The sequence below is a fragment of the Globicephala melas genome, chromosome 18, assembly GCF_963455315.2.
Source record: "Globicephala melas chromosome 18, mGloMel1.2, whole genome shotgun sequence".
NCBI lineage: Eukaryota > Metazoa > Chordata > Mammalia > Artiodactyla > Delphinidae > Globicephala > Globicephala melas.
In genome coordinates, this window is record NC_083331.1 from 23,419,695 (window position 1) to 23,444,856 (window position 25,162).

Genomic DNA, 25,162 nt, shown 5'->3' on the forward strand with positions numbered 1-25,162 from the left:
GTTCATCACTGTTTGTTTGCTTTTTAGTTCTTCTAGATCCTCATTAAATGTTTCTTATATTTTCTCCATTATGTTTCCGAGATTTGGATCATCTTTACTATCATTACTCTGAATTCTTTTTCAGGTAGCTTGTCTATTCGTCTTCATTTATTTGGTCTTGTAGGTTTTTACCTTGCTTCTTCTTCTGTAATGTATCATTTTGTCATTTCATTTTTTTTTCTTTTGATCGTTGATGCAGTATGCCTGTCTTTCTGGTTGTTTGTCCTGAGACGTCCAGCATTGGAGTCTGCAGGCAGTTGGATAGAGCTGGGTCTTGGTGCTGAGATGAGGACCTCCAGGAAGCCTCACTCTGGTGGATATTCCATGATTTCTGAGGTTCTCTGTTAGTCCAGCAATTTGGACTTGGAGCTCCCACCACAGGATCTTGGGCCCGACCTCAGGCCTGGGAACCAAGATCCTGCAAGCTTCATGGCATGGTAAAAAAAATAATAATAATAAGGAAGGAAGAAAGAAAAAAGGAGCAGTACAATATCAAAGAATTAAAATACAAAATAAAATTAGAAAGATAAAAAATATGTTAGGAAAAATAAAACTATAATTGAAACAACTGCAACAAGGTAAAATAAAACCACAACAGAAAAAAGAAAAAAAAAAAACGGGGGAGGAAAAACACGCCAAAAGGAGAGCACAATAACAAAGTATCAAGAATTAAATAAAATTAGAGAAGTAAAAGATTAGGAAAAATAAAAATATAAAAGAATCAACAACAATGAATCAACAAGGTAAAACAGAACCCCAATGTAAAAGAGGGAATAAAATAAAAGAAGCCTTGGCTATTGGTGTGGAGTTTAGCGGGGGTGGAACTTAGGCAGGGGTGCGGTTTAGGGTGGGGTGGGACCTAGGTAGGTGGGGCGTGACGTTTTAGCGGGGGGCAGGGCCTAGTTGGGGTGATGTTGAAGCATGGGGCAGGGCCTCTGCTTAGGACCTGCACGTAAGGGGAAAGGCCAGATGTCGAAAGGAGGGCCTCTGGAGTGTGGAGTTCCGGAGTTTGGAGGTAGGGCGCTGAGTGAGGTTGTGTGGGTGGGGTTTAGCCCCAGCGCATTGGAGGGGGTCTCAGAGGGGGTCTCCAGTTGTAGAGGTGGGGCCCTGGGTGGGGGTGTAGGGGTGGGGCTTGGGCTCTGCGGGGCAGGAGGGAGGCTCTGAGGGCAGAGGATTAGGCCTGGGAGCCCAACAGTCTTCCCGGTGACTAATGGATAGGGAAAGCACTGCCCCCATTCCCTTCTGTTCCTTCACGCCCCTCCCCTACCATGTCCCCCAGGGTCTCCCCGTCACTGCTGGATCCCTAACCATGGGTGGGTCCCGCTGGGTGCAGGAACTCCTCCTCTCCCCCTAACCACCCCTCAGGGGTGTTGGTCCTGGAGGTCCGGCCTTTACTTTTGCTCCCCCTTCCTTCCCTCAGGATCCATGCAGCTGGAGGAGGCATAGGTGGGCAGAGGATCAGGCCCAGGATCTCAGCAGGTTCCTGGGGGCCCAAATGGGCAGTGGAAACCTGGCCACACTCCCTTTTGATCCTCTGCCCTCCCAATGGTTCCCCAATTTGCCCCTTTGGGTGTGGGATGCCTTTCCCTCCCCCAGCCGCCCCTCAGGGCCACCAGTCCCATCCCACCTCCACTTCTCCTCCCCCTTCACTCCCCCCATGCCCCACATCCTACTCGGTTGCTGGGGGTTCCTCCCGTCCCCTTAGATGTCCGTGGTCCCCCACTGGTGCCTGGTAGGTGCCCTAGTTGTGAGGAGATGCGAATACTGCATCCTCCTAGTACGCCATCTTGACTCTGCCCCTCCTACATAATTTACTTTTTAACTACATTTTCTTTCATGCTTTCTGTTTTTTATTTTCTTGACTCAGAATTTTCTGTTCCATTTATTTATTTTTCCTCTTTTCTCTCCTCTCCTTTACTCCCCATCATAAGAAATTTCACAGTGTTTTTGTTTTAAATTTTGTATGACCTTTGGTTGGCCTATTTAAGCTCAAAATATAAATCTCACTCCAGTTCAGGGAAATTTCTATTTTCCTTTCACATTTCTTCCCCTGTATTGTCTCTTCTGTCCATTTCTGGGTTATGTATCAAGTGGCTTTCGGAAATTCTGTATCTGTTCTCTATCTCTCTTAGTTGTTTTTCTTATACTTCCTGTCTCTTTGGCCTTTTCCGTTGCATTCTGAAGGAAACCTTGAGCTAGGTCATCCTGTTCACTGCGTTACTTCATGAGTGTCCATTCTGCTTACTTGGCACATGCATCAAATCTGTTTATTTACCAAGGTTGCTGACTTACTTTTTCATAGCCACGTTCTGTTTTATAAGTGCAGTAGTCTTTCTGATCTCTTCATTGATGGTAATTATACAACCATTAAAATTTTCTATTTACTATTTTAGCAGTACTTTTTTTCCTTTCCATTTTAAGTTTTATCTCGTGTAGTTTTCTTTCTCGAATGTTTGGTGATTCTTGGTTATCTCCTCATGTTTCTTTGGGCACATGACCAAGTGAGATATACAGGAGCCTGTCTTCTGTGTGTGGCAGCCTCTTGTTCTCCTGAAGTCAGCAGGTACTGGGACATTGTCCTGTTTCTCTGAGCTCAGACACCCTTCCTCCATTCACTGTTACCCAAGGGGCCGTGTCAGTGCTTGCTGCTATGCACACAGGCATGGCAGGGGAAGAGCCCACTGCCAAGCTCATCTCAGTGTAATTCTCCAACTGGTCATCTTCATGAATGCCTCCCAGATCTCCTTCAGAAACACAGCTAACTCAACCCCGGTTTATCCTGCATGCTTGTTTCTCCATATAGCTTATTTTGTCTCCTTTCTACCTTCTAGGAATTCAAAATTTTTTTTTGATAGGCTGAGTGCACTTACTGATTTTGCATGGTTATTGATTTTATATAGTCATTTGGAAAGTAAAAACAAACCAAAAAATGAGAACATACTTAAATTATTCAATGACAGAGAAAATTATCATAGAATACACTAGAAAAAGTGGTGAGAGCACTTTATGGGGAATGCATTCAAAGCTGTACCCTGAGATGCTCTACTCAGAGAAAGAAAAATCATAACTTTAAATCCAATCAGTACTCAAAACAGAAATGAATTAAGTATCCAGCCTAAGAATTTAGAACAAGAACAATAAACTATACTGAAGGAAGTAATTAAGAACAGAGATTAATAACAAAACATCAAGAAACAGCTGTTATAAAAATCCAACAGCTTGTTCTTTGATAAGGTCAACAAAATGAACAGATCTCTGGTAAGTCTAATGAAGAAAAGATTACACAACTGCATTTCTACTGTTTCTACACAACAGTAGAAATGAGTGGCTAGAACCACAGTTTTAGAAAAGATTAAGTTTATATTACTATATAATACTATGCTAATGAATATGTGGATTAAGTGAATGGTTTTATGAGAAAATGTAAAACTCTAAAATGATTGAAAGAATTAAAATAAAGACAAATGAAGATGTGAGTGATTTCTAAAATTTTCTGAGAATTACTTCTCCCTAACAAGCTAAACGTGGATAATTTTCCAGGCAAGTTCATCAGAATTTTCAAGGAACAGATTGTTTTTCTATGTTCTACGAATTGTTTCAGAGAAAGGAAAAAGATGAAATAATTTAGAATTAATATTATTTAACTGTCATCCCCATGATGTCACAACCTGGTAAGGGGAGAAGACACACAAACACACACACACACATACACACCCAGAGATTTATACATATTAACATCTGAAAGAAAATTCTAACCTAATGGGATTTTTTTTCTCTTAAATAATTTACCAAGACATAGTAAGGTTTTTTCTTCGAATGCAAAGATGACTAGCTATATATTACAACTTTTTATATCATATCACTGCAGATATGATAGGTCGTGAGAGAAAAAGAATTTGACTACCTCTGTAGTTGTAAAAAATGGGCATTGGTAAGTTAAAATCTATCAATTAAAAAAAACAGTGAGCTAGAAATAAATTTTTTTCTCTTAAGATACATATAGTCTTCCAAAGCAATAACCAACATTAATGTCAGTGGTAAAATATTAGAACAGTGAACAACATAAGGGTATTTGCAACCCCTACCACTAACCAGTGTTGTTCTGCAAATTCTAACGTAGTGCTTCTCAATGTTATTTGAAGAAAAACTCTTTTTAGTGAAGGGGAAAAAACCTTCAGTTTTGCATGGAACAAGGTTTGGGACTTGTTTTAGTCAACTTGATAAGACAAAAATAAAAAAAGGAGTTTGTCTAATTATTGGAAATAAGTAATTTATAGATGACAGCAATCTGCCCGTACAACCCAAGAGAATCAACTGAAAAATACTTAGAACAAATGGAGTTAGAGTTGGTTATAAAACATTTATATAAGAATCAACAACTTCCTCAAATATTAGCAAAAAATTAATTAGAAAATAGGGGATAAAAAGATCTCATCAAAAAGCAACTATGGGGACTTCCCTGGTGTCACAGAGGTTAAGAATCCACCTGCCAATGCAGGGGACACGGCTTCGAGCCCTGGTTTGGGAAGATCCCACATGCCATGGAGCAACTAAGCCCGCGCGCCACATCTGCTGAAGCCTGCGTGCTTAGAGCCTGTGCTCCGCAACAAGGGAAACCACTGCAATGAGAAACCCACGCACCACAACGAAGAGTAGCCCCCGCTCGCCACAACTAGAGAAAGCCCGTACACAGCAACGAAGACCCAATGCAGCCAAAAGTAAAATAAATAAATAAATACAATTAAATAAAAAAAGATTTAAAAAGCAACCATGTAAAAAATTGCTCAATCCCTAAAAAAAAAGAACCCCCCAAAACCCCCCAAACCTAACCTCCCCCCCAGAAAACCTGAGAACTTTCCTGTGATCCATTAAAGTCAATTTGAATAAAGTAGAGATGGCTGATACCCCTTAGTGGTAAAATCAATACTGTAATAACTACAGTTCTATCCAAATTAATTAGTGAGTTAAATGGAATTCCAATAAATATCTCAATGGAATTTGATGTAGGTTGAAAAACTATATCTACACTTCAACTGGGAGAATAAGCACAATATTAAACAAGAAGTTTTATAAAAATACGGATAATAATTTGTGTGTTTGCTGGGGCAAGGAGGGCTTACACTATTAGCTATTAAAAAACATTACAGACTCCCTTGTACTGCTGCTGGTAAAAGGGGAACTGAAGGGCTATCCGACGATACCAAATTCTAAAGAGTTTCCTAAATATAAAAGTATTAGATCTAAAAGGTATACATCTATTCTGAGGAAATAATCAGAGATGCACACAAGTTGTTTATATAAAAGTGTTTATTTTTAAAATCATCTTAATGGAAAATTTGAAACAATTTATTCAGCAGTAGAGGATTTGAAGATTTTGAAGTTTGGAATACAGTGCATCAATTACTGTGTTTTAATGACGTAGGAATATGCTCACCTACGTGAAACTGAAAAAAGGCAAGATTATAAAATAGAGTCTGGGTGAGTTTAGAAGCCTACCTCTTCTTCTTATGGTACTTTGTGAGTGGATTACGTCATCTCTCTAAACCTTATCTGTTATAGATGATAGTGATGTTATTTACCTAATGACATTGTTTCTAAGATTACGTGAGAGGGAGCACGTGGAGAGTTTATCCTATTGCCTGGCATGTGGAAGCCTGTAAATGTGACTCGAGGTGTTGATAAGCAGTTATAATTTCTGTATGTATGTAAATCAAGAAATGAGGGAAATATACTGACATGTTAAAGGAGCTTATCTCTAGGTAGAGGGTTTTAATGAGTGATTATTATGTTTTCCTTCATAGTTTTTGTATTTTCTACATTTTCGACAATATATAAGTAAATTTTATGAGAAAGAAATTTTTTTAAGTTAGAAAGAAATTTAATTTCTTAAAAAATTTCTTAAGTTAGAAGAAATTTAATAGGAAGTATTTATGGGTGGGAGATAGAGAGCTGTGTGATTCAATGACTATTGTAGCTGAAAGTCTACAATAGTAGACTTTTCAGAAAGCTGAAAGTTTCTTTATATTAAAATGATAGAATTAACAATAACTAGTAAGAAAGGAGTACACATTATTAATGCTATATTTTCACTCTCCTACTTTACCCATGAGTATTTACTTCCTTGGATTTGGTTGGTCTCCTCTCGATATTTTGAGGTCATTTCCACTTTTTCTCATAGCCAAGGACATCTTTGTTCTTCTGGGCAAAGTTACTACTGTGGGGGGCCACAGAACCAAGACTCCTCTAAGCTGTCCCCGGCCCCAAACTCTTCTCCTGTTTTAAAAATCATTCAAAGTAGGGGTTCTTGAACTTCATGGCATTAACTCTCCTGCTTCTACTATGCTTTCCCTCTCGTTGAGTTGAGAGAACACTCTCTCCCGGGAGAAGTATGTCCTGCCCGTGTGATGGCACTTTCATGTTTACATAAAGCAGTCGAGCTGAACCATGTCAGAACACGTCCCACCGGAATTCAAACATGATTTCAAAATGACCCTATCCTAGTCTCCAGTTACTACAGCCTTGCTTTGGAACATGCCTTTAAACTCATCAGCTTTCTCAAGCGTCCAGCCTTGAACACACCTGTTTGTTGTATAGTTGAGCCTTTGGTAAACTGCAACACGGAGAAGTGATTTCTATAACCTCTAGCAGGAGATGGTGACCCTTTTCCTTCTTGCTGTTAGCTTGGGCCCCCAGCACTGATCCCTGGCAGCCCTTCCTCCAGTGAGAGCAATCCTGGCAGGGTGGGCACAGAAAGTGGCACCGTTTGCAGTGTTGTCCTCATTGACCAGTGTTTACAGGAGGTTCTGCTCTTGGCATCTCCAAGATGATATTTTGTTTTTCCTAGTACTTAAGTACCTTCTCTGTATGGAGCTCTGTCTGAATGCAGGGAGATGAGCAGAGCAGTGAGAAGACACACACTCTTTCCCCTGGGAGCCTTCATGGATGCACTTAAAACGTCGAACATTCAGGAACATTTATTCCTTGTCTCTCATTTTCATCCCTTCCTTCGTATTCCTGTGTCATGTTGCTTGAACTTGTATTCAGTAATGTATCTTTTTGTTTTGTATCACAGTTGTTTCTGGGTCTGTCTCTCTCATTATACTGTGATTTCCTTCAGGTTGGAGCTGGGTCTTCCTTGCATCTGTACCTTCAGCCTGAATCCAGGTGTCTGGAAAACGGTTGGTGCTTCACAAATTTGTGTTGAGTGAGATAAGATTTGACAGTGTCTCAGATGCTGTGCGTCATGTCCCTCTGGCTTAGAGTGTTTTGATTTTCTTAATGTCCAAAGCTCAGTCCTTGGAACAGGAATGACTTATTTTGTATCTATCCAACGAGGTATTGCACTTATGTGTGAGAACCGCATCAATGAACCAGGAATACGCTTATAAAGCATGCAGATGCATCTGCAGTGGCTGTCAGTTCAGCAGAACAAATTAATTAGTTGAAATAATCCTTTGTGGCACCAAAGGAAAACCAGCCTCTCCCTAGTAAATATGGTTTGCTGCTTATAGAATAATAATCCTGAGTGCAGTGGAGCTAGAGCCCCCCCTTCTGCCACCTGGAGCAGTGGTCTTGCATGATGATGCCTCATCAGTTCCCTTACCCTTCCCTCCTGCTCTGTTTTCTCCTCTCCCCTGTCCTTGCCTCTGTAACAGGATGCTGCGTGCTATTCTCTTCCCATCCTCTTTACTTCTTCCCTGAGAGTCCTTGGCTTCATGATGTAGTATTTTGCTCTTTTACATTTTTACATATTAAAAACTGTATATCCACTGGGATTTTTAAATAAAGGAAAGCATAAAGAAACAGAAATGGTCTCCCACACAGATAAACCTTCTTGATGGTTTGAGGAAGTAATATATTCACATGGTTCAAAAATTTTAAAAAAAACACTACTTATGATATTAAAGTTTCCTTCCTCTGCCTATCTACTCGCTAGGCTTTTATCTCAGTGATAGTTATAGTTAGCATTTTAGTATGTGGTTTACCATAAAAATGTCTAAAATATGATGTACACCAGCATATGAGTTAAAATGGATGTATGTGTATCTTTTCTATTTACATGGAAGAGTCCCCCACGAAATTGCTCTAAACCTAACTTTTATTATTTAATGTGTCCTAGAGATCTCACCATAGGCGCCCCCCTCAGTCTATCTGATTCTTTGTAACGGCTGCATAGTATTCTGTTGTGTGGATGGTCTACCTTACTGTGCCAGGTCCTTGTTAACGTGCATTAAGACTTTCTCCTGAACTTTTACTGTTTCAATAATACAAGTATGCCTCTCCTTTTTTTTTTTGCCTCTCCTTTTATACATATCTTTGAACACTTCTGTAAAGGATGTGTACATTTTACATATCAATGTTTATTGCTCTCCAAAAACTAAATTAGTTTTTATTAACTTAGACACTCCACCAAAGTGCTAGGATGTACCTGATTCTCTATCAAACTTTTCTAGTTTCTCTCACTGTGACAGAAGAAAAATTTTATCTCATTGTTTTGATTTATATTTCTTTGACTTTGTGTGAAGATGATGACTATTTTTAATTTACAGGCAGTCTGTAGTTTATCTGCCAACTTCCTCCTCCTATCCTTGGCCTTTTTCTGTTTGGCGGTTGTGTTTTCCTTGTTGGTTTATATAAGGTCTTTGACTACCTCCTCAGGCCTTCCCTGAGACTCCATCTAAAATAGGAACTGAGCCACTGAGCCTCACAACAGTGTGTTTAATCCTCTGCATAGGATTACAGGCGGATATTTTTCTCACTTATTCATGGGCTTCGTTTTTTCCAGAATATAAACTCTTAAGGAGCAAGGATCTCGTCTATCTTGTTCATTATCATTTCTCCGTCATGTAGATCCAAGCCTGCCTCATAATAAGCACTCAGATATTGTTGAATGACTGAATAAAAGAATAATTGAATTAGCCTATGTATGTCATAAACATTTTTTAAAGTTTTTTTTCCCCCAATTGAAGCTTTGAATTTTCATACAGCCAAATTTATTAATCCTTTTCCTTTATGATTTCTGGACCTTCCTCATTCCAAGTTTATAAATAAACTTACCCATGCCTCCTTTGGAAACTTCTGTGGTTCCATCTTTTAGATTCAAATCCTAGGGCTCTATAAAATTTATTTTGATATAAAAATAAAGGATCTTGTCCTAATTTTCTCACAGTAGTTGGCTAGTCCATCATCATTCATTGAACTCTCTCTCCTGCAAGGGTTTAGCACAACAACTTATGGTAAACTGTGTTTCCATGTAGTAAGTCTTTACCTGGACTCAATCAGATTGTTTTAATTACTGTAGTTTCATGATATGTTTTAATATTTGGGGAAGCTGGTTCTCCCTCATTTCTTTTTTTTTTTTTTTTGCGGTACGCGGGCCTCTCACTGTTGTGGCCTCTCCCGTTGCGGAGCACAGGCTCCGGACGCGCAGGCTCAGCGGCCATGGCTCATGGGCCCAGCCGCTCCGCGGCATGTGGGATCTTCCCGGACCCGGGCACGAACCCGTGTCCCCTGCATCGGCAGGCGGACTCGCAACCACTGCACCACCAGGGAAGCCCACGAAATGTTTTTTAAAAAGGCACAATAAGCCAGTATGTAGAACAAAAGAACAGGCCAGGAGGCTGGAGCAAAAAAAACAAACCAGGATATCAGCACAATTTCAAGCTGGAAAGTAGAGCAGGAAAAGGCAGAACTCATTTTCAAGAAGTGGTAACACTGAAGTTGAAGCAGTCCCGATACAAGTGTGGAATTGGAGGCAGCTGGTATTTCTGAGGGCTAGGGTTGAAAGAAGGATGACTTGGAAATCTAACTCAGGAATGGTAAGACCCCTAGGACCCTTCCCCCACCTCACTGAAAGTTTAAAAAAAAAAAAGTTGTAAGGATGAGGGATGAGGATGGTGGTGTACCAGGAAGGGAAGTTGGAATTGGGATGGAGGTAGTAATAGAGATATAAATCTTCTCCATGGTAGGAAGCCAAAAAAATACTATTTTTTTTAAAATTAAGAAATAGAATATTCATGCTTTGAAGGAGATAAATGACAGATGAAACCCACACAAAAATTGAACATGATTGTGTGGGTGAGGGAGAGGACTGGAGCGTCTTTTATTTTAATATAAGCCTAGTATAAGTAGTACTGTTGCCTGGTAGACTTTTAAACTATGTTCATATAGCGACAAAAATTAAAATGAAAGACTTTATGCCATTGTAGAGAATGAGTCTCTAGCACAAGGCTTGGCATCGAGGTATTTAATAAGTACTTGTGAAGTGGCTGAATGAATATTATTCAGTTATTTAGAAAAGTCTCCAATTTCACCCTTGTCATTGGTGCTAGGTAGAAATTAGAATTAAATAATGTGCTTTAGGGATTAATGAGTAGCATATTTGGATTATCACAGTATAAGAAACCAGTCTTTTTATTCTGGAGACTATAGAATGTTGGAAGGCCTTTGAATATAGTTAAAAGAATAAAATGTCAATCTGAACTTTGAATTTATTTTATACTTTTCATCATGGAAGTTTGGGGGTTAAAAAAATACATGTGTTCGTATGTGTTTATCAAGAGGTGACAATATTTTCTCTCTCAGAAAACCTCTTTGACTTAGGCACTAACTTATGACGTGGGCCTGATAACTTCCCTCTGCCTTTTTCTGTCTTTGACATGAGGTTATAACTTGGTCTGCCTCAAGATGTATGCAGTTGAGTATTGAGATTCTCTGGCACCTAGTTCTTTGGTTTAATACTGTAAACACAGTAACTGAGTGTGGAAGTTGTTGCCTCTTCCAAGAATATAATCAGAATGTCAGAAACTAGAGATTTAGTTTTAGTAACATGATCTCCTATTTGAAGCAAAGTATCCTCTCCAGGGAGTCCAAAGTTCTGCTAGTATATGAAGTAACCAGTCAATGATAGGTGAGTATTATTCTCCAGAATGGAAAGTGTTTTTGGAATTGCTCTACAGAATCAAGTCCAATATATATTTGTAAGTAGCCATGAATTTGTTGGGAAAAAGAAGCTTTTTTTAGAGAAATTACCAAGAAATAGTATTGTGTAACATTCGTTAAGGAACTAATTTGTTTTTTCTTTGTAAGACACAGGTGAGCTTGGCTCACATTGTGTTTTCCTCTGTGTTACGTTGTACCGAATGGTCTAATATCTTGAACGTGCACATTGGCTTTTTAATCTCACAATTTTACACTCACAGAGTTATTATTTGACTAAGGCACAATTATTTTTGCTACCTGGTTATGTAAGAAAATAATTTTACATGGAAATGGTACTCAAGTAAAAGTTTCAAAAATGAAATATTGTACCAGCTAAGGTCAAATACTTAATTGATTTGGGTGTCTTCTGTACAACCATGTTAATTGAAAACCATATTTTAAAATTTCATTGTTCCTAGAGTGAATTACTGGAATTTAAACGAGAGCAAGAGGAGGAAGAAAGAGCCAAAATCCAGCAGGCTGAACACAGGAGGTATAAATGGCAATAAAATGAGCATCCTTGGTTAAAACACTACCTATAAAGTTTTTTCAATGTTTTGGGGAAACACTTAAGTAATATTGAATACAGTTTTGGAATCTATATTACCTTTGAATCTTTATATTATTGGGGTGTGGTATTTGTGAGGATGCCAGCTGCTTTGCGTGCACACACACACATACATGTACAATATCCAATTCTTCTGAACTGGTGGCATAAATTGACACTAGAAAGTGAAATCAGCTCTCAAGCTATATGTTTATTTAGGTCATACTTAATTTTCCCCCCATGGAACAAAGCATACTAATCCTTTGATATGATGCTTTACCATTTGTAGACTACTTTAGAATGATTGAACTAGTATAGATGGTAAGATACTCATACTTGAGTATAAAAGCTCAGACAAGAACTACCATTAAAATTGTTTTATGTTGACTAACATATTAGGGAAAAAATCTTAAAATAGAACTAGTAAGTAATTTTTAATAGTGGAAATAGTCTCTATCTTATTTCTAATGTCAGGCAGTAAGAGTACCCAGAATATCATGTTGATGTTGGACCAGTGCTCGTAACTACCATAGATATCATTATTCTAGATTTTCCTAGGGAGCAGCTGGGTTATTTGAGTTTACTGCAGTGTGATTGTCTCAGGAGAAGAATTTAATGTAAAGGCTTTCATGACTTAAAGGAGCAAATTCTTTTGAAACTGACTGGCTTCACTTATGTGTTTAACCCTCCCACTATCACTAAGGTGTATTTTTAAATTGTGGTGGTTTCATTTTGTAAATGAGACTTTAAAAAGTGTTAATGGAAGCTCCCAGTTCTGCTGCAGCTGCCAACCGTGGATGTGTACTCATGTTATTTTGACTGGATTTTTCTGCTTCCATAGCCCAGTCAGAACAGTTTTAAAATATCAAATGTGAATTTATGTGTTCTTCTCTGGTTATAAGGAAACATAAAAACTCTGATACACTGGTTAGACTATTTTGTTGGGTAAAGGGGAACTGTTACTGCTACCTATTTTATAATAAAGTAGGTCATGAATTAGTTTAGTCTTTTACTTTTCTTTCTCTTTAAAAGTCTTCCTATTAAAAAACCTGATATTGTATTTCTATAACACTGGTTAGTAGTAGCCAGTTACTTCTCTGAATTTCTGAGAATTGGATTATAAAGCTTTAAGCATTTTAAAGATAGTGGTATGTCACATTAATAGGTCCCATTGCTAAGAAATTAATCTTCAATGGGCACCCAATAAAAATGCATTATTTGATTAGAGGTGGAAAAAGATTACTTTTTTGTTACAGGAACCTTGACCCTTATTCTTTATTTCCTTATTGCTGAACACCTAAATATTGGTGGCACTATTTATTTCCTACATCTCCTATTCTTTCTATTGATTCTAGTTAAATGTAGATCCAAATTTAATCCAATAGGAAATCTCTCTGGATAATAAACTCAGTAATCAGTTTTGAAGCAACTGATCAAGTCTTTAAACATATTTTATGCTCTCTATCAGCTTTTGATAAAACTTATGTTTGTATTGTCCTTTGGAGTTTATAGTGAGCTTTTCTATGTTATATGAAAATACTCGTTCAGTTGTCTCTTAATGAATAAAATAGCTGTGTCCATTCCTGCTGAGGGCAACAATACAGACTATGTAGTTTGAGCATATGGGACAAAAGTTAGGTTTTCTCCAGGGACATAATTTTATTGGAGACAAAAAGACAATGTGTTTCCTACTGTTTGGAAGTTCACATAGCAGAAAGTGCAGCCCTGAGTTTTATAACAGAAAGCTTGTAGATTCCTAATAAGCTTTACAATGAATCCCATAATGATTGAACCTGATTGCACCTGAACCTGACCCAGTGTAACTTTTTGAGTAAGAGAAGAAAGTTGAAGCTCCAGTGGGAAAAGACAGAGCACTGTGGTCAAGGACTTGAAAGGATCTGGGCCACAAGCTGGAAATTGGAATGAACTGAACTGATTTATTGAAACTTGGACCATCCTTGAACAATAGATTTTATCCTTAGAAGAAAATTCAGAGCACTAGCTTGACAGCAATGAAATGTATGTATTTTGTAACACTAGTAAACAAAAATATAAACTGGTACTTTTTTCCCCTATTTGAATTTGTTACTGAGTCCAGGCTCGTACTTCTCGTCCCATGACAGGCCAATAAATCAGAGACGAGGTGCTGGGGCAAGGAATAGCGACTTTATTCGGAAACCGGCAAACTGAGAAGATGGTGGACTCGTGTCCCAGAGAACCATCTTGCCTGAGTTAGAATTCAGGCTTCTTTTATACTAAAAAGGGAGGGAGTAAAGTCAAACATTTCCTGGTTCCCATCAGCCTCCAGAGGGGAATGTGTTAATTTCTTCCTCCCTGCAGTCATTCACAGGTGGGCCTGGTCAGGATGCTTTCTGTGAGCTAAACAGGTATTTTACCTCATTATCTGAGAGGAAGGGTTCTCAAAAATGGGCCATTCTGTATAATTTAAGCTTATTGGCAACATCCCTTTAGTGATTAACTTGTAGTAGAATACAAAAGATTCTTCCCTATTACAAATTCTTGATAGAAATTGAAAAAGGTAATCTGTTTACCACCCATGATCTCTAGTTGACCCACTCTGCTGTCCTCTTAGTAACATGCTTAAAAGTGAATCACATCACCTTGTGTGCATCACAAGTTATCCATCTTCAAAGTGTTTGAGTGAATTGAGTGCAGTGGACAGTGAACTACATTCACTACCATGGGAAATTTCACAATGCAGCTGCAGTCACAGAAGCAGGCCGAGGTGGGGACCATGCACCTGGACAATTCATTCATTCACCTCTTACATATCAGGGCACACTCTGTGAAGCCTTTGTTCTAGGCACTGGGAATAGGCGTAAACAAGGCAGAGAAGGTCCCTGACTGCATGGAATTTACAATCTGGAGGAAAGAAACAGAAGTCAACAATTTAACGGCGAGATTATTTCAGACAGTGATACACACCAGGAGGACCACGTCACAGAGCGATGTTAAGAGAGAGATTAGAGACGATAGTTCCTCAATGAAGAGGTGACATCCAAAAACAAGAGCTGGTCACATAGAGATGGGGGGGCGCAAATCATACAATGGAATGCCCCCTCTTATCAAGCATAGGAACAAAAGCAAAGGCCCTAAGTCAGGAATGAGCTTGGTCTTTCTGAGTCCCAAATGATTTGATTATAGATGGTGAGGAAGAGAATAATACAACATGAGGTAAGAAAGGTAGGCAGGAAATAGAAGATTCTGTAAGCCAATGATTTTATTCTAAGACTAATAGGAGTCATGGGAGGGTTTTAAACAAAATTCCGGAAGGCATGATCCCTTTTATAATTTAGTAGGGTGGTTGTATGGAGAACAGATTGCAGAGGGCAGGAGTGGAGGCAGAAGCAAGATGAGAGACGACACGGATTTGTACTAGAATGGTTGTCATCAAAAGAAATGGGTGATTTAGGATGTGTCTAGTGGGTGAAGCCAACAAGAATTCTAGTGGATTGGATGTGGGGTGGGATGGGGGATACTGAGGGAAAGCCCATCTTTGTTACTGACAAAAAGACTGGATAAAAACAGCCCCAGGCGTATGGACCATCCAGCATACCATTGGTTGTGTAGTTTTAGGGGGATCAAGGTCAGTTCTGTCTTCCTTAATATTCAAGTCTCCAGCTCAAGTATCTTATTTCGACCTGCATGCTGAGAGGTCTAGAAAAGGTGACTTAAACATTCAGTTCTGCAGTGAACCAGGCTGACCAGAATATGGCACCTGGGTAGATTTTATGGTGAGAGATTAAAAAAAGCCTTCTGATAACTAAGATGTGACCACTGCCAGACGCGGCTTGGAGTTGAGAAAACAGCAACCCCATAAGCCAGAGACTAACCTGGGTCAACATGCAGTTGGCATTTTAGCTGGCACACTGAGCAAGACCGCTAGGCAAACCCCCAGGCTCTGATTTTGCCACTCAGCAGTCATTATCCTCAAAGTTCCCAAATCTCCCACAGTCGCAGACTTACAGCCACCCACCATGACCACATTCGCTAAACTTCATGACTAAAAAGGAGGCTAACTTGACTGGGTCCTGCCTAGCCTCCCTTCCACAAGCATGGATTGAGTGGTTGCTGTGTTCCAGGCACTCTGTTTCTGCTGAGAAGCCTATGGTCTTCATGACACTGTTCCTCAATAACCCGTTCACATCATAGGGTACCTGTTACAATGCTATTTCTCCAGCCACCATGTCCCTGACTCTACTCAGCCATACATGGGCAACTCAGAGCGTGGTGTGGCCTTTTTCTTTTTTAACTTCAAAAAGTGTAAGATATAACACACAGAAAGTCCATGAAATGAATATTTAGGATGATTAATTATAAAATGGACATCCAGGTAACCAGCTCCAGGAATAGAATGCAACCATCATCCTATAGGTAGCCTTATCCTGACCTTTATGATAATCACTTCCTGCCTTTCTTTATCGTTTTACCTCCTATATGTTAATTTCTGAAATTGGTTGCTGCAAGTATGACCGAACATCGGGGAAAATGTACCCCTCCCTTCTTTCGAAAGCTTGGGCTCCCTTCTTCTGATATTTCCCTTTTCCCACACTCTCTTCCTATTTTCCTTCTACTTTTCACTAATGGGATTTACCTTAGCAAGACTGGCAATGGGGTACAGGATATATGGGAGGGACATCTGTCTTGTAAAAACAACACCACAGAGCTATGTTTGGTTTCTCTTTATGTTTTAGCTCTTGCTGAAGCTTCCATCTTTCCTCAGCTTCTGGGGTTCACTCCTGGCATGGCCCTGAGGGGTGTGGTTGCTTGGGTGACCAAGGCTCTTGTGGAACTGGTAGAGGTGGGTAAGTGAAACTCTGAAGTTAAGAATTTATGCCCCTTTTGGTCTGAGCCAAGACTGGCACCGGCTCCACCAAAGGACTGTTCACAGCGTGTCATATGGTTAATGTGAAAAGAAGTGTCTGTAGATTTCTTCTGAGCTGAATGGGGGCAGCAGTCCCCACAGTCAGTTCAGACAGCACATTAGGTTCTCAGAAATCTCTCAGCCCTGCAGCGAGCTTTCCACTTACACACATTTTTCATTGTTTTAAAGGGTAAATAATGCTTTTCTGGACCGACTCCAAGGTGAAAGTCAACCAGGTGGCCTCCAGCACTTTGGAGGCTATTGGAATATGAATAGTGGTAACAGCTGGGTGAGTTTTATTTTTATTTTTTCTAAAAAAAATCTTTCAAAGTTGAAGAATAAAAACAATGAGAGCTTTAAAAATATGTTGTGGCCTTCTTCCCAGATACTATTTTTTTTTGGCGTGCTATTCAGCTGTGTGATGGGCAGTCAGCCAGGGTGATTACTGTAAATTCCACAATAGCTTCTGAGAGATGGAGAAGGTCCTGATTTCAGCTCCAGTCAATGCCAATCACAATAAAAAATGACACCTGCCCTTTGTTTGCTGTGTGATTGCCTGGACTGCAAGGCTTTTTAAAAAATCACCCTTTGCCCAGACCTAAAACAAAAACAAATGAACATTTTTTTTCAGGAAGATTTTCAGTGACATATGGTTATAAAAATAGTAAGCATTCTCTTGTAATATATTCTTTCAGTGAAACTAGCACGTCAAAGAAACCAGCATTTAATTTTTCACTACAAAATGATTTTTAGAAACCCCTACAGCAAAATGCACTTTTTGAAAATGAAATGTTCTTACAGATTTCCGTGAAGAAAACCTTGCAACTGTGTTGTAATATGTGTGTAATGTGTTTTGTGTGCACAATATATTATTGAAACAGCACCAAAGCTTTGGAATGTATGGGATTGTGGGGTTTGCAGTGTGTACAGAATCAAAACTAACTACAGTGGGTTTTACAATTTAATTGAAGCCCAAGTGTATATGTACCTACTCAAAAAAACCAGAATGGATAGAAACCTTTAAACTGGTAAAATACAACAAAGTAATCAAATGCTTGCTGACCTGGAAACTCTAGAGGAGATCACCCCTTAACAAATACTTGATGGACAAAAGATCATTTTTGAGAAGACAATCTGTTAGAAATCTTATATGCATGTTTCCTTGGAATGCATCTAGTGGTTAAAATTTATGGATAGATTTCAAAAATGTATCTATATATTGAAGATAATTAAGTGTAGACAAATTTGTAGAGAATGCACAGTGGATGTGTCTATTTATAAGGTATGCTCATGTGTATCACTATGGCGCTCAGAATAGGGACAATGTACAAGAGAGAAAAAAGAATCAAAACACAGTATCTTTGCATCTTGTGTGAAATTGACATATTACTGACATAAGAATACACGAGTAAGAGTCATGTGGAAAATAGGGCATTGTGAATTTAAGACTATCCAAGTTTATAGAATTTATAAGTTGTGAAATGTGATTGAAACTCAGATTTTGGACAGGACTTGGAAACTTGCTGTACATTTTCTCCTCTACTTAATAATTCCTCCACCACCACCACCACCAATTTAGAAGGTACATATACATAGAAAAATACCTGGGATTGAAGGGAAGATGATGGGAGAGAGTAAATGAAGACTGCATGGGCTGCTGTTAGGAGAATGAGGATATGGGAGTCTGGCTCACCACTGACTATTGGTAGGTCTTAGGTAAGTGAGCTGTGAATCTCCACGTAGGTTCCTCACAGATAAAAAGAGAGGAACGTTGCTTTCTCACGATGTGATGTGAGTGAGGATGATTGAAGATTCCTTAGTAAGATAGGCATATCCAAGTCCAAAGTGTATACTGGCTTCTCCCTTGCGTGAAAGAAGCAGTGACACAAAGGTAAGAACTTGCTCAGTCTCCCATCTCCACCTCACTTACCTACACACATCTCTTCCTCTATGTCTGCTTTTCCTTATGGACCAGATTCTATCTCCTCCACCTACTGGGGAACTTTGTTCTAACAATGTTCTTCTCTCTCTCCTGAACTGTCAGCTGTCATCTTGACTAGAAAATTCCCATGAGCAGAAAACTTAAATAAATATACATTATATATTGAAGCCCCTTTCCCTCTTGCTACTGTCCTGTTTCTTTGTTCCCCTTTAGAGAAAAACTTTGGGGTATCTATCCTGTCTCCAATTTCTTTCCTCCCTTTTCTCTTAAACCCAGTCTAATCGGAATTTAGACCATATCTGTCTAACCACAGTGTTCTTCTCATGGCTCCTGACATTGTCTACATTACAAAATCAAATGGTTATTTCTCAATTTTCATCTTTTGACCGATCAGCATCATTTGTCATGGTGCATCACTGCCTCCTCTTTGAACCTCTTTTTTACTTGGCTTCTGGGACACTGTACTCTCCTGGGTTTCCACCTATTTCAGTGGCCACTCCTTTCTGTTCTCCTTTGCTGAATCCCCTGTATCTTTCTGTCCTCTTAACACTGGAGTGCCTCAGGGATCCACCTTGGACCATCTTCTTTACATTCATTTAATACCTTCATGGCCTCATTCATTCTCATGAAATTAAATACCAATATGCTCTGTACTCCCAAATTGCAATTTCCAGCCTAGACCTCTTCCTCTAGACTTGCAGATCCATTTGTCTACCCAACATCCCTACTTGCATGTCTAATAGACATTTCAACCTTAATATGTCTAAAACTTCACCTTTGATCCTCTTTACCCCAATGCTCTATCTGCACTTTTTCCTGTTTGCGTAACAGTACAACCCATCTCTCACATCCTCACAGCTGACCCATCATCAAATCTTCTTGACTCTTCCTTCAAAATAGATCCCAACCTCTATCACTGCTCATCTCAATTCTTGAAATAGTCTCCTCGATGGTTTCCTTGCTTCCACACTTACCCACCTAGAGTCTGTTCTCAATATGAGACTGAAAAATAAGTCAGACCCTGTCACTCCTCTGCTCAAAGCCCTCCAATGGCTCTGATAACTCTCCAAATGTTTGGAGTAAAAGCCAAAGTCCTTAGAGTAAAAGCCAAAGGATTTCTATTTACTAACCCTTACAGGGGCTCCATGATCTAGACCCCACTCTACTCCTCTGGCACTCTCCTCCTACTGCCCTTCTTCCTCATTCCTCCCAGCCATGCCAGCTTTCTGGCTGTTCTTTGAAAACTTAAGAACTGGCTGCTCCCTCTGTACTCTTCTCCAAAGTGTCCAAATGATTTGTTCTCTTTCAAGTATTTTCTTGAGTTCCAAGGATTCCTTGGCCATTCATTTAATGCTGCCACCTGTGCCCTTACCCCAGGCTCTTGTCATTCTCTTTGCAGTCTCCATTTCTTTATTCAGTAGCACTCTGCAACTTCTAACCTAATTTTCTAACATCATTTTCTTAGATGTTTTGTTGACTAATTACTCTTATTCTCTCCCTGTGGTAATTTATGTTCCATCTTCCATCAGAGCAGGGCCCTTTGACTGTTTTGTTCACTGATATATCCCAAGCATAACACAGTGACTGGAACTTACCACAAGCACAGGGAAACATGTGGTTGTGGCTGAGGTCACCAAAATGACAGAGATTTAGAACCAAATGATGTGTAATAATAAAATGATTAGATACTGAATTTAAAATAACTATGTATAAAACATTTGATGGAATAAATATTGGATTTGAAACGATGAGCAAAAACAAGAGATACAGACAACCAGGAAGATTTCAAAGAGAGCAAAACAGAACTTCCAGGAATAAAAAAATACAATCTTTGAAATTAAAGCACCCAATGAATTTATAACAAAAAGAATACAAATTAAGAATTAAACCAAAATATCATTTTTCATCTATTATTTGGCAAAGCACAAGAGACTGACAACACACTCTGTTGGCAAGATGGGGGAAACAGTCTCTTTCACACTTTGGCGGTGGGAATTCAAAATGATTTAAACCATATCTAGATTAGTTACTGTCTTCCCATAAAATAAAAACCAGGCCTACACATATTACAGAAAAGTTTTACTAAATGTTCAAGAAACAGATTATTCCAAATGTCTAGAATGTTTTCCAGATAAATGAAAAGGAGGGAGTATTCTTCCAAAGGATTAAGCAGGTGAATGTAACTATGAATCAAAATCAAAGACTATATAGAAAATAAGTTATAGCCAGTCTCACTCATAAACATAGATTAAAATATCACAACAAAATTGTGACAGATTCAATAATGAATTTCTTAAAAAAAGCATAGTATATCCTTATCAAATTATATTCATCCCAGAAATACAAGCTTGGCTATCACAAATAAACAAAAAAACCCCAAAAAATCTCCAAGATAATTTACCTCATAAATTATAGGAGAAACACCATATGATCATCTCAATAGATACAGAGAAAGCACTTGATAAGTTTCAATACTCATTTGCAGTAAAAACTTCTAGCAAACTAGGAATAGAAAAGAAATTTCTTTAGCTAATACAGGGATCAAAGTTCTATAATAAAAACATATCAAAAGCTTTTCTTTTGAATCAGATATAAGCATTGAAAAGGAAAATATTTATAAATCACAGATGATACAATTATCTACTGAGAAAATCCAAAAGAATTTATATTAAAATTATTAGAATAAACAAGGGCCTAGCCATGTTGGTAGATAGAGGATCAATATATAAGAACTAAGTTTGTCTCTACGCGTAGAGAATCAACAAAAAAACCTAATAAAAAGGTAAAACCAAAGATGTATATTACCTTTAAAATACATATACAATTTTATAGAAAGACATTAAGGAATAAATAAATGGTGTTTTACCTTGTTAATGGATATGAATGAGCTCTCAAATAATCCGTTGATTTAGTTAAATTCTAATCAGAGCAAAGAACCAAGAATAGCCAATTCACTCCGAAAAATATAGAAGTACATATGGGACTTAATAAAATATTTAATATGGTATAGAATTGGCACATGCAGACCCAACTATTTCTAGAATTTTGTTGTATGACAAAAGGTAGAGCCCATCATAAGGGGAAAATGGACTCTCTTCAACAAATGCTGTTGGGACAATTGAGTACCCACATGAAATCATTAAAAAAATCAATTCCAGGTAGAGTAAAGCTTATAAATAGAAAGGAAGACTTTTTAAATTCTAGAAGAAAATAGACTATTTATAAAATTGAGCTAGGGAGGATTTCATAAGACCCAAGGTATAAACTAAAAAGAAATGATAAATATACATTAAAATAAAACATCTGTTCATCAAAGGACACCATACAAAAATAAGAAAAGTTATAAACTAAACTTTTAGTGTGGATATGTTTTATAAATAACAAGTGGACAAGAGGTTAGTATACAGAATATATTTAGAAAGTGGCATTTGTTTAGAAGTTGGTAGATGACAATTAAGCTCCTACAAGGAATCAGAGAGGAGAGCTCACAGATGGGGCTTGGAGGATATGCTGGAATCAGTAAAAAGCCAAAGACAGAGAAAGAAAGGAGGAAGGCAGAAAATATGATAAAACTATGATGAAAGCCAAAGAAAGAAAAACTTGTTTCTTGAAACATCATATGGACACTTAAGTAGTAGGCCTTTGATCAGCATATTTTGGGTAGAAAAATTAGACCGATCTTTATTTTTAAAGCTTTTTCTAATTTAAATCACATTCTTCTCAGGTTACTTAATACATATTTGTTATTTGATTACTTATAATTTTTATTTTTTAAAAATTTTATTGGAGTATAGTTGATTTACAACGTTGTGTTAGTTTCAGGTGTACGGCAAAATGATTCAGTTATACTCATACATGTATTCATTCTTATTCAGATTCTTTTCTCATATAGATTATCACAGAATATTGAGTAGAGTTCCCTGTGTTATACAGTAGGTCCTTGTTGGTTATCTATCTTATATATAGTAGTGTGTGTTAATCCCATGCTCCTGATTTATCCCTTTCCCTCCCTCTGGTAACCATAAATTTGTTTTAGATATCTGTAAGTCAGCTTCTGTCTTGTAAGTAAGTTCATTTGTATCATTTTTAAAAAATTAGATTCCATATATGAGTGATATCATATGATATTTGTCTTTGTCTGATTTACTTCACTTAGCATGATAATCTCTAGGTCCATCCATGTTGCTGCAAATGGCATTATTTCATTCTTTTTTATGGCTGAGTAATATTCCATTGTATATATGTACCACATCTTATTTATCCATTTCTCTGTCGATGGACATTTATGTTGCTTCCATGTCTTGGCTATTGTAAATAGTGCTGCAGTGAACACTGGGGTGCATGTATCTTTTCAAATTATAGTTTTCTCCGGATATATGCCCAGGAGTGGGATTGCTGGATCATATGTAATTATATTTTTAGTTTTTTAAAGATGCTCTATACTGTTCTCCATAGTACCATATTCTTTGATAATTTAAAATTGCTTTTATATTAAAAATTTTTTTTTGGTCTTCTAGAGTCCTTTATTACTTTTCATGATGCATCTAGGGTAGGATGTTTAAAGAATCACTTCAAACGATCCCTTCTCTGATACCAGTAGGTGAGACCCTTTGAGATGCTGTGGCAACACTGAATCCAGTGTCTTCAAAGGCAGTTAAGCATTTGCCATGACCCATGAGGCAACCTAAAATTTTAGTTTCCCAGAATGTTAGAGCACCAATAGTCTGAATCCCAGGTGTACCTTGGCCTAGCAGTCTGGGAGGCCTGATGGAGATGTCATGACTGTTTGCACATAGTGGGGGGAGGGGACTCATTTAAGTCTATCTCCTTTCCTCAACGTCCCCTTAGAAGTCACCTTCCTGCTGTATAATACAGTGCACCTCTACTCCATACAGTTCCATTTAAATTGCTCTGCTCCATACTATATTTGCCCTGTCCTTGCTGTAACTATGGAGGCGGGTGACAATATTTGTGAACACTATTAGTTGTGACCCGTGTTAGCCTATCTCTCAGAACACAGCTGATGAGCTGTCGTTCAATAAGCCATTACATTGTTGACAGAGACCATTTTGTGACTCAAAATGGAACTTGAAAATTAAATCACTTCACTGGGACTTGAAATCATTAAAAAAATAGGTAGAGTGTTTTTTTGGAGGAACTTCATTTTGGATTTACAAAGGCTTTGAATTTTGTTGCTGGTACTAATTTTTGTTTTCTTTTTCTTCCAGGATATATGAGAAATATTTGCTTACAACTGGCCTTTGTCAACTGACCTTGAAAAACCACACGAGATGTTTTTCCTTCTTGCAGTTTTGTTTAGCCTAACTGTTTTTACCTTGCCTTCAACTGCCCACCCACTCAGCTGAGCATCTGGGGATGACTGGTTTCTCCCTGTCATTATTTATGCATGTTTGTAGGAGCTGATTACTGAACTCATATTTAGTCTCTACTGCCAGTGAAATGCTGCATTATTTTTCTAATTGGTTTCACCTCGTATTGGAAGTATAATTATAGACGTGTTAGTAAGATAGAAAAGGAGGGAATCATTTGATGCTTTCAGGTTAGTGAGAGCTGTGGGTGCTGCATGCCTGTCTCTCTAAACAGCTAATTCTTATCTAATTCTCAGATCAGGTTTGGGGAAGCTTTGGCAGCTTTAGATTTGAATCCCTGCTTTCTTAATTCAGGGCACAAATGTGAGCAAAAGAAAAAAATAAATCTTTTATATGCTTTTAAACAAATTTATAAATAAAATTTGAACTGCTTCTGTATAAATGGCTTTTGGTTTTTAATGAAAAGCTCTTGAGGGGTCTCATTTTTATATTCTCCTCTACAGTCCATAGAGATCAAATGTAGTACTATAATCACGATGGATTTGGCTTTGGTCTTGACTGACTTACTAATACTGTTCTTCTGGTTTTTCAGAGTGGGATAGGTCATTTCCTGAAAGGCCATGAAAAAAATCGGCTAGACACAGATACCACGTGTGGTTTGTGGGTATTTTGGAAACTTGTCTTTGCTCATGCAACCTATTTCCTATTACTAATTCAGTAGGTTTACCTGTTCTACTTTTATGACCTTGAACCAGTTTATAGACACAAGTGTGAGAATATTCGTTTTCCACACTGTATGGTCTGGCCACCCCCATCCCCCCACGTTATGTAGGTGAAGCACTGTAGCATTGCATTTAATCTTAGAAGGAAGGTTGGAAGAGTAGATAATTTTTGCAGCTGGACACGAGTAGACAACACTTTGCAGCATTTACGAGATCTTCTGTGTTACCAACTGCTCTGTTGTAAGTAACTTTCTAAACGTATATTTAGGGCAACACTGGGATTTCAGGTCCTTGGGCCGAGATTGAGGGAGCTCACAGAAGTGGGGTGAGGGTGTGGTACAGAAAGAGCTGCACTGGGTGGTGGTGATGGTGGTGGTGGCTGACAGCAGATGGTGCTCAGCTCGTTTCTTTGGAGTAAATAATGCAGACACTCTTGGTTTCCCTCTCTTCTGCCAGCTGAACCTAAGTTAGTGCTGTTGACAGTAATATAAAATATTTGGTCCATCTAAATCTTTGTCACTGCCTAATATAGGGAAAATGAAATCCCTCAGCCTGGGTTGGAAACACCGCCAAACTGATTGTAGGTGTGTGGATGTCATAGGCATTTTACTGCTGTGGCATGCAGCCATTTCAGTCCTACACCTGCCAGCCTGGCTACCTCACAGTCCATGGTCATGTTCTGGTTTTTGTGTCTACGCTTGGCCTTCCTCACTTGCC

The 25,162-nt window shown here is 38.4% G+C and overlaps 1 protein-coding gene across 3 annotated transcripts in view; it reads left to right on the forward strand.

Annotated features, from left to right (window-relative positions):
• EPSTI1 (epithelial stromal interaction 1) overlaps window positions 1-24,159 on the forward strand; it is a 96,870-nt gene extending 72,711 nt beyond the window's left edge. For 2 of the 3 annotated variants that reach the window (XM_070044068.1, XM_030882170.3), the window contains 3 exons: window positions 11,439-11,512; window positions 16,641-16,740; window positions 23,622-24,159. In XM_070044068.1, coding sequence (XP_069900169.1) covers window positions 11,439-11,512; window positions 16,641-16,740; window positions 23,622-23,630 — 183 coding nt within the window. In that variant the 3' untranslated portion in view covers window positions 23,631-24,159. Of the gene's footprint in view, window positions 1-11,438; window positions 11,513-16,640; window positions 16,894-23,621 lie in introns of those variants that run through there. The other variant, XM_030882167.2, reaches the window with a different exon arrangement.
• Window positions 24,160-25,162: the final 1,003 nt, after the last annotated feature.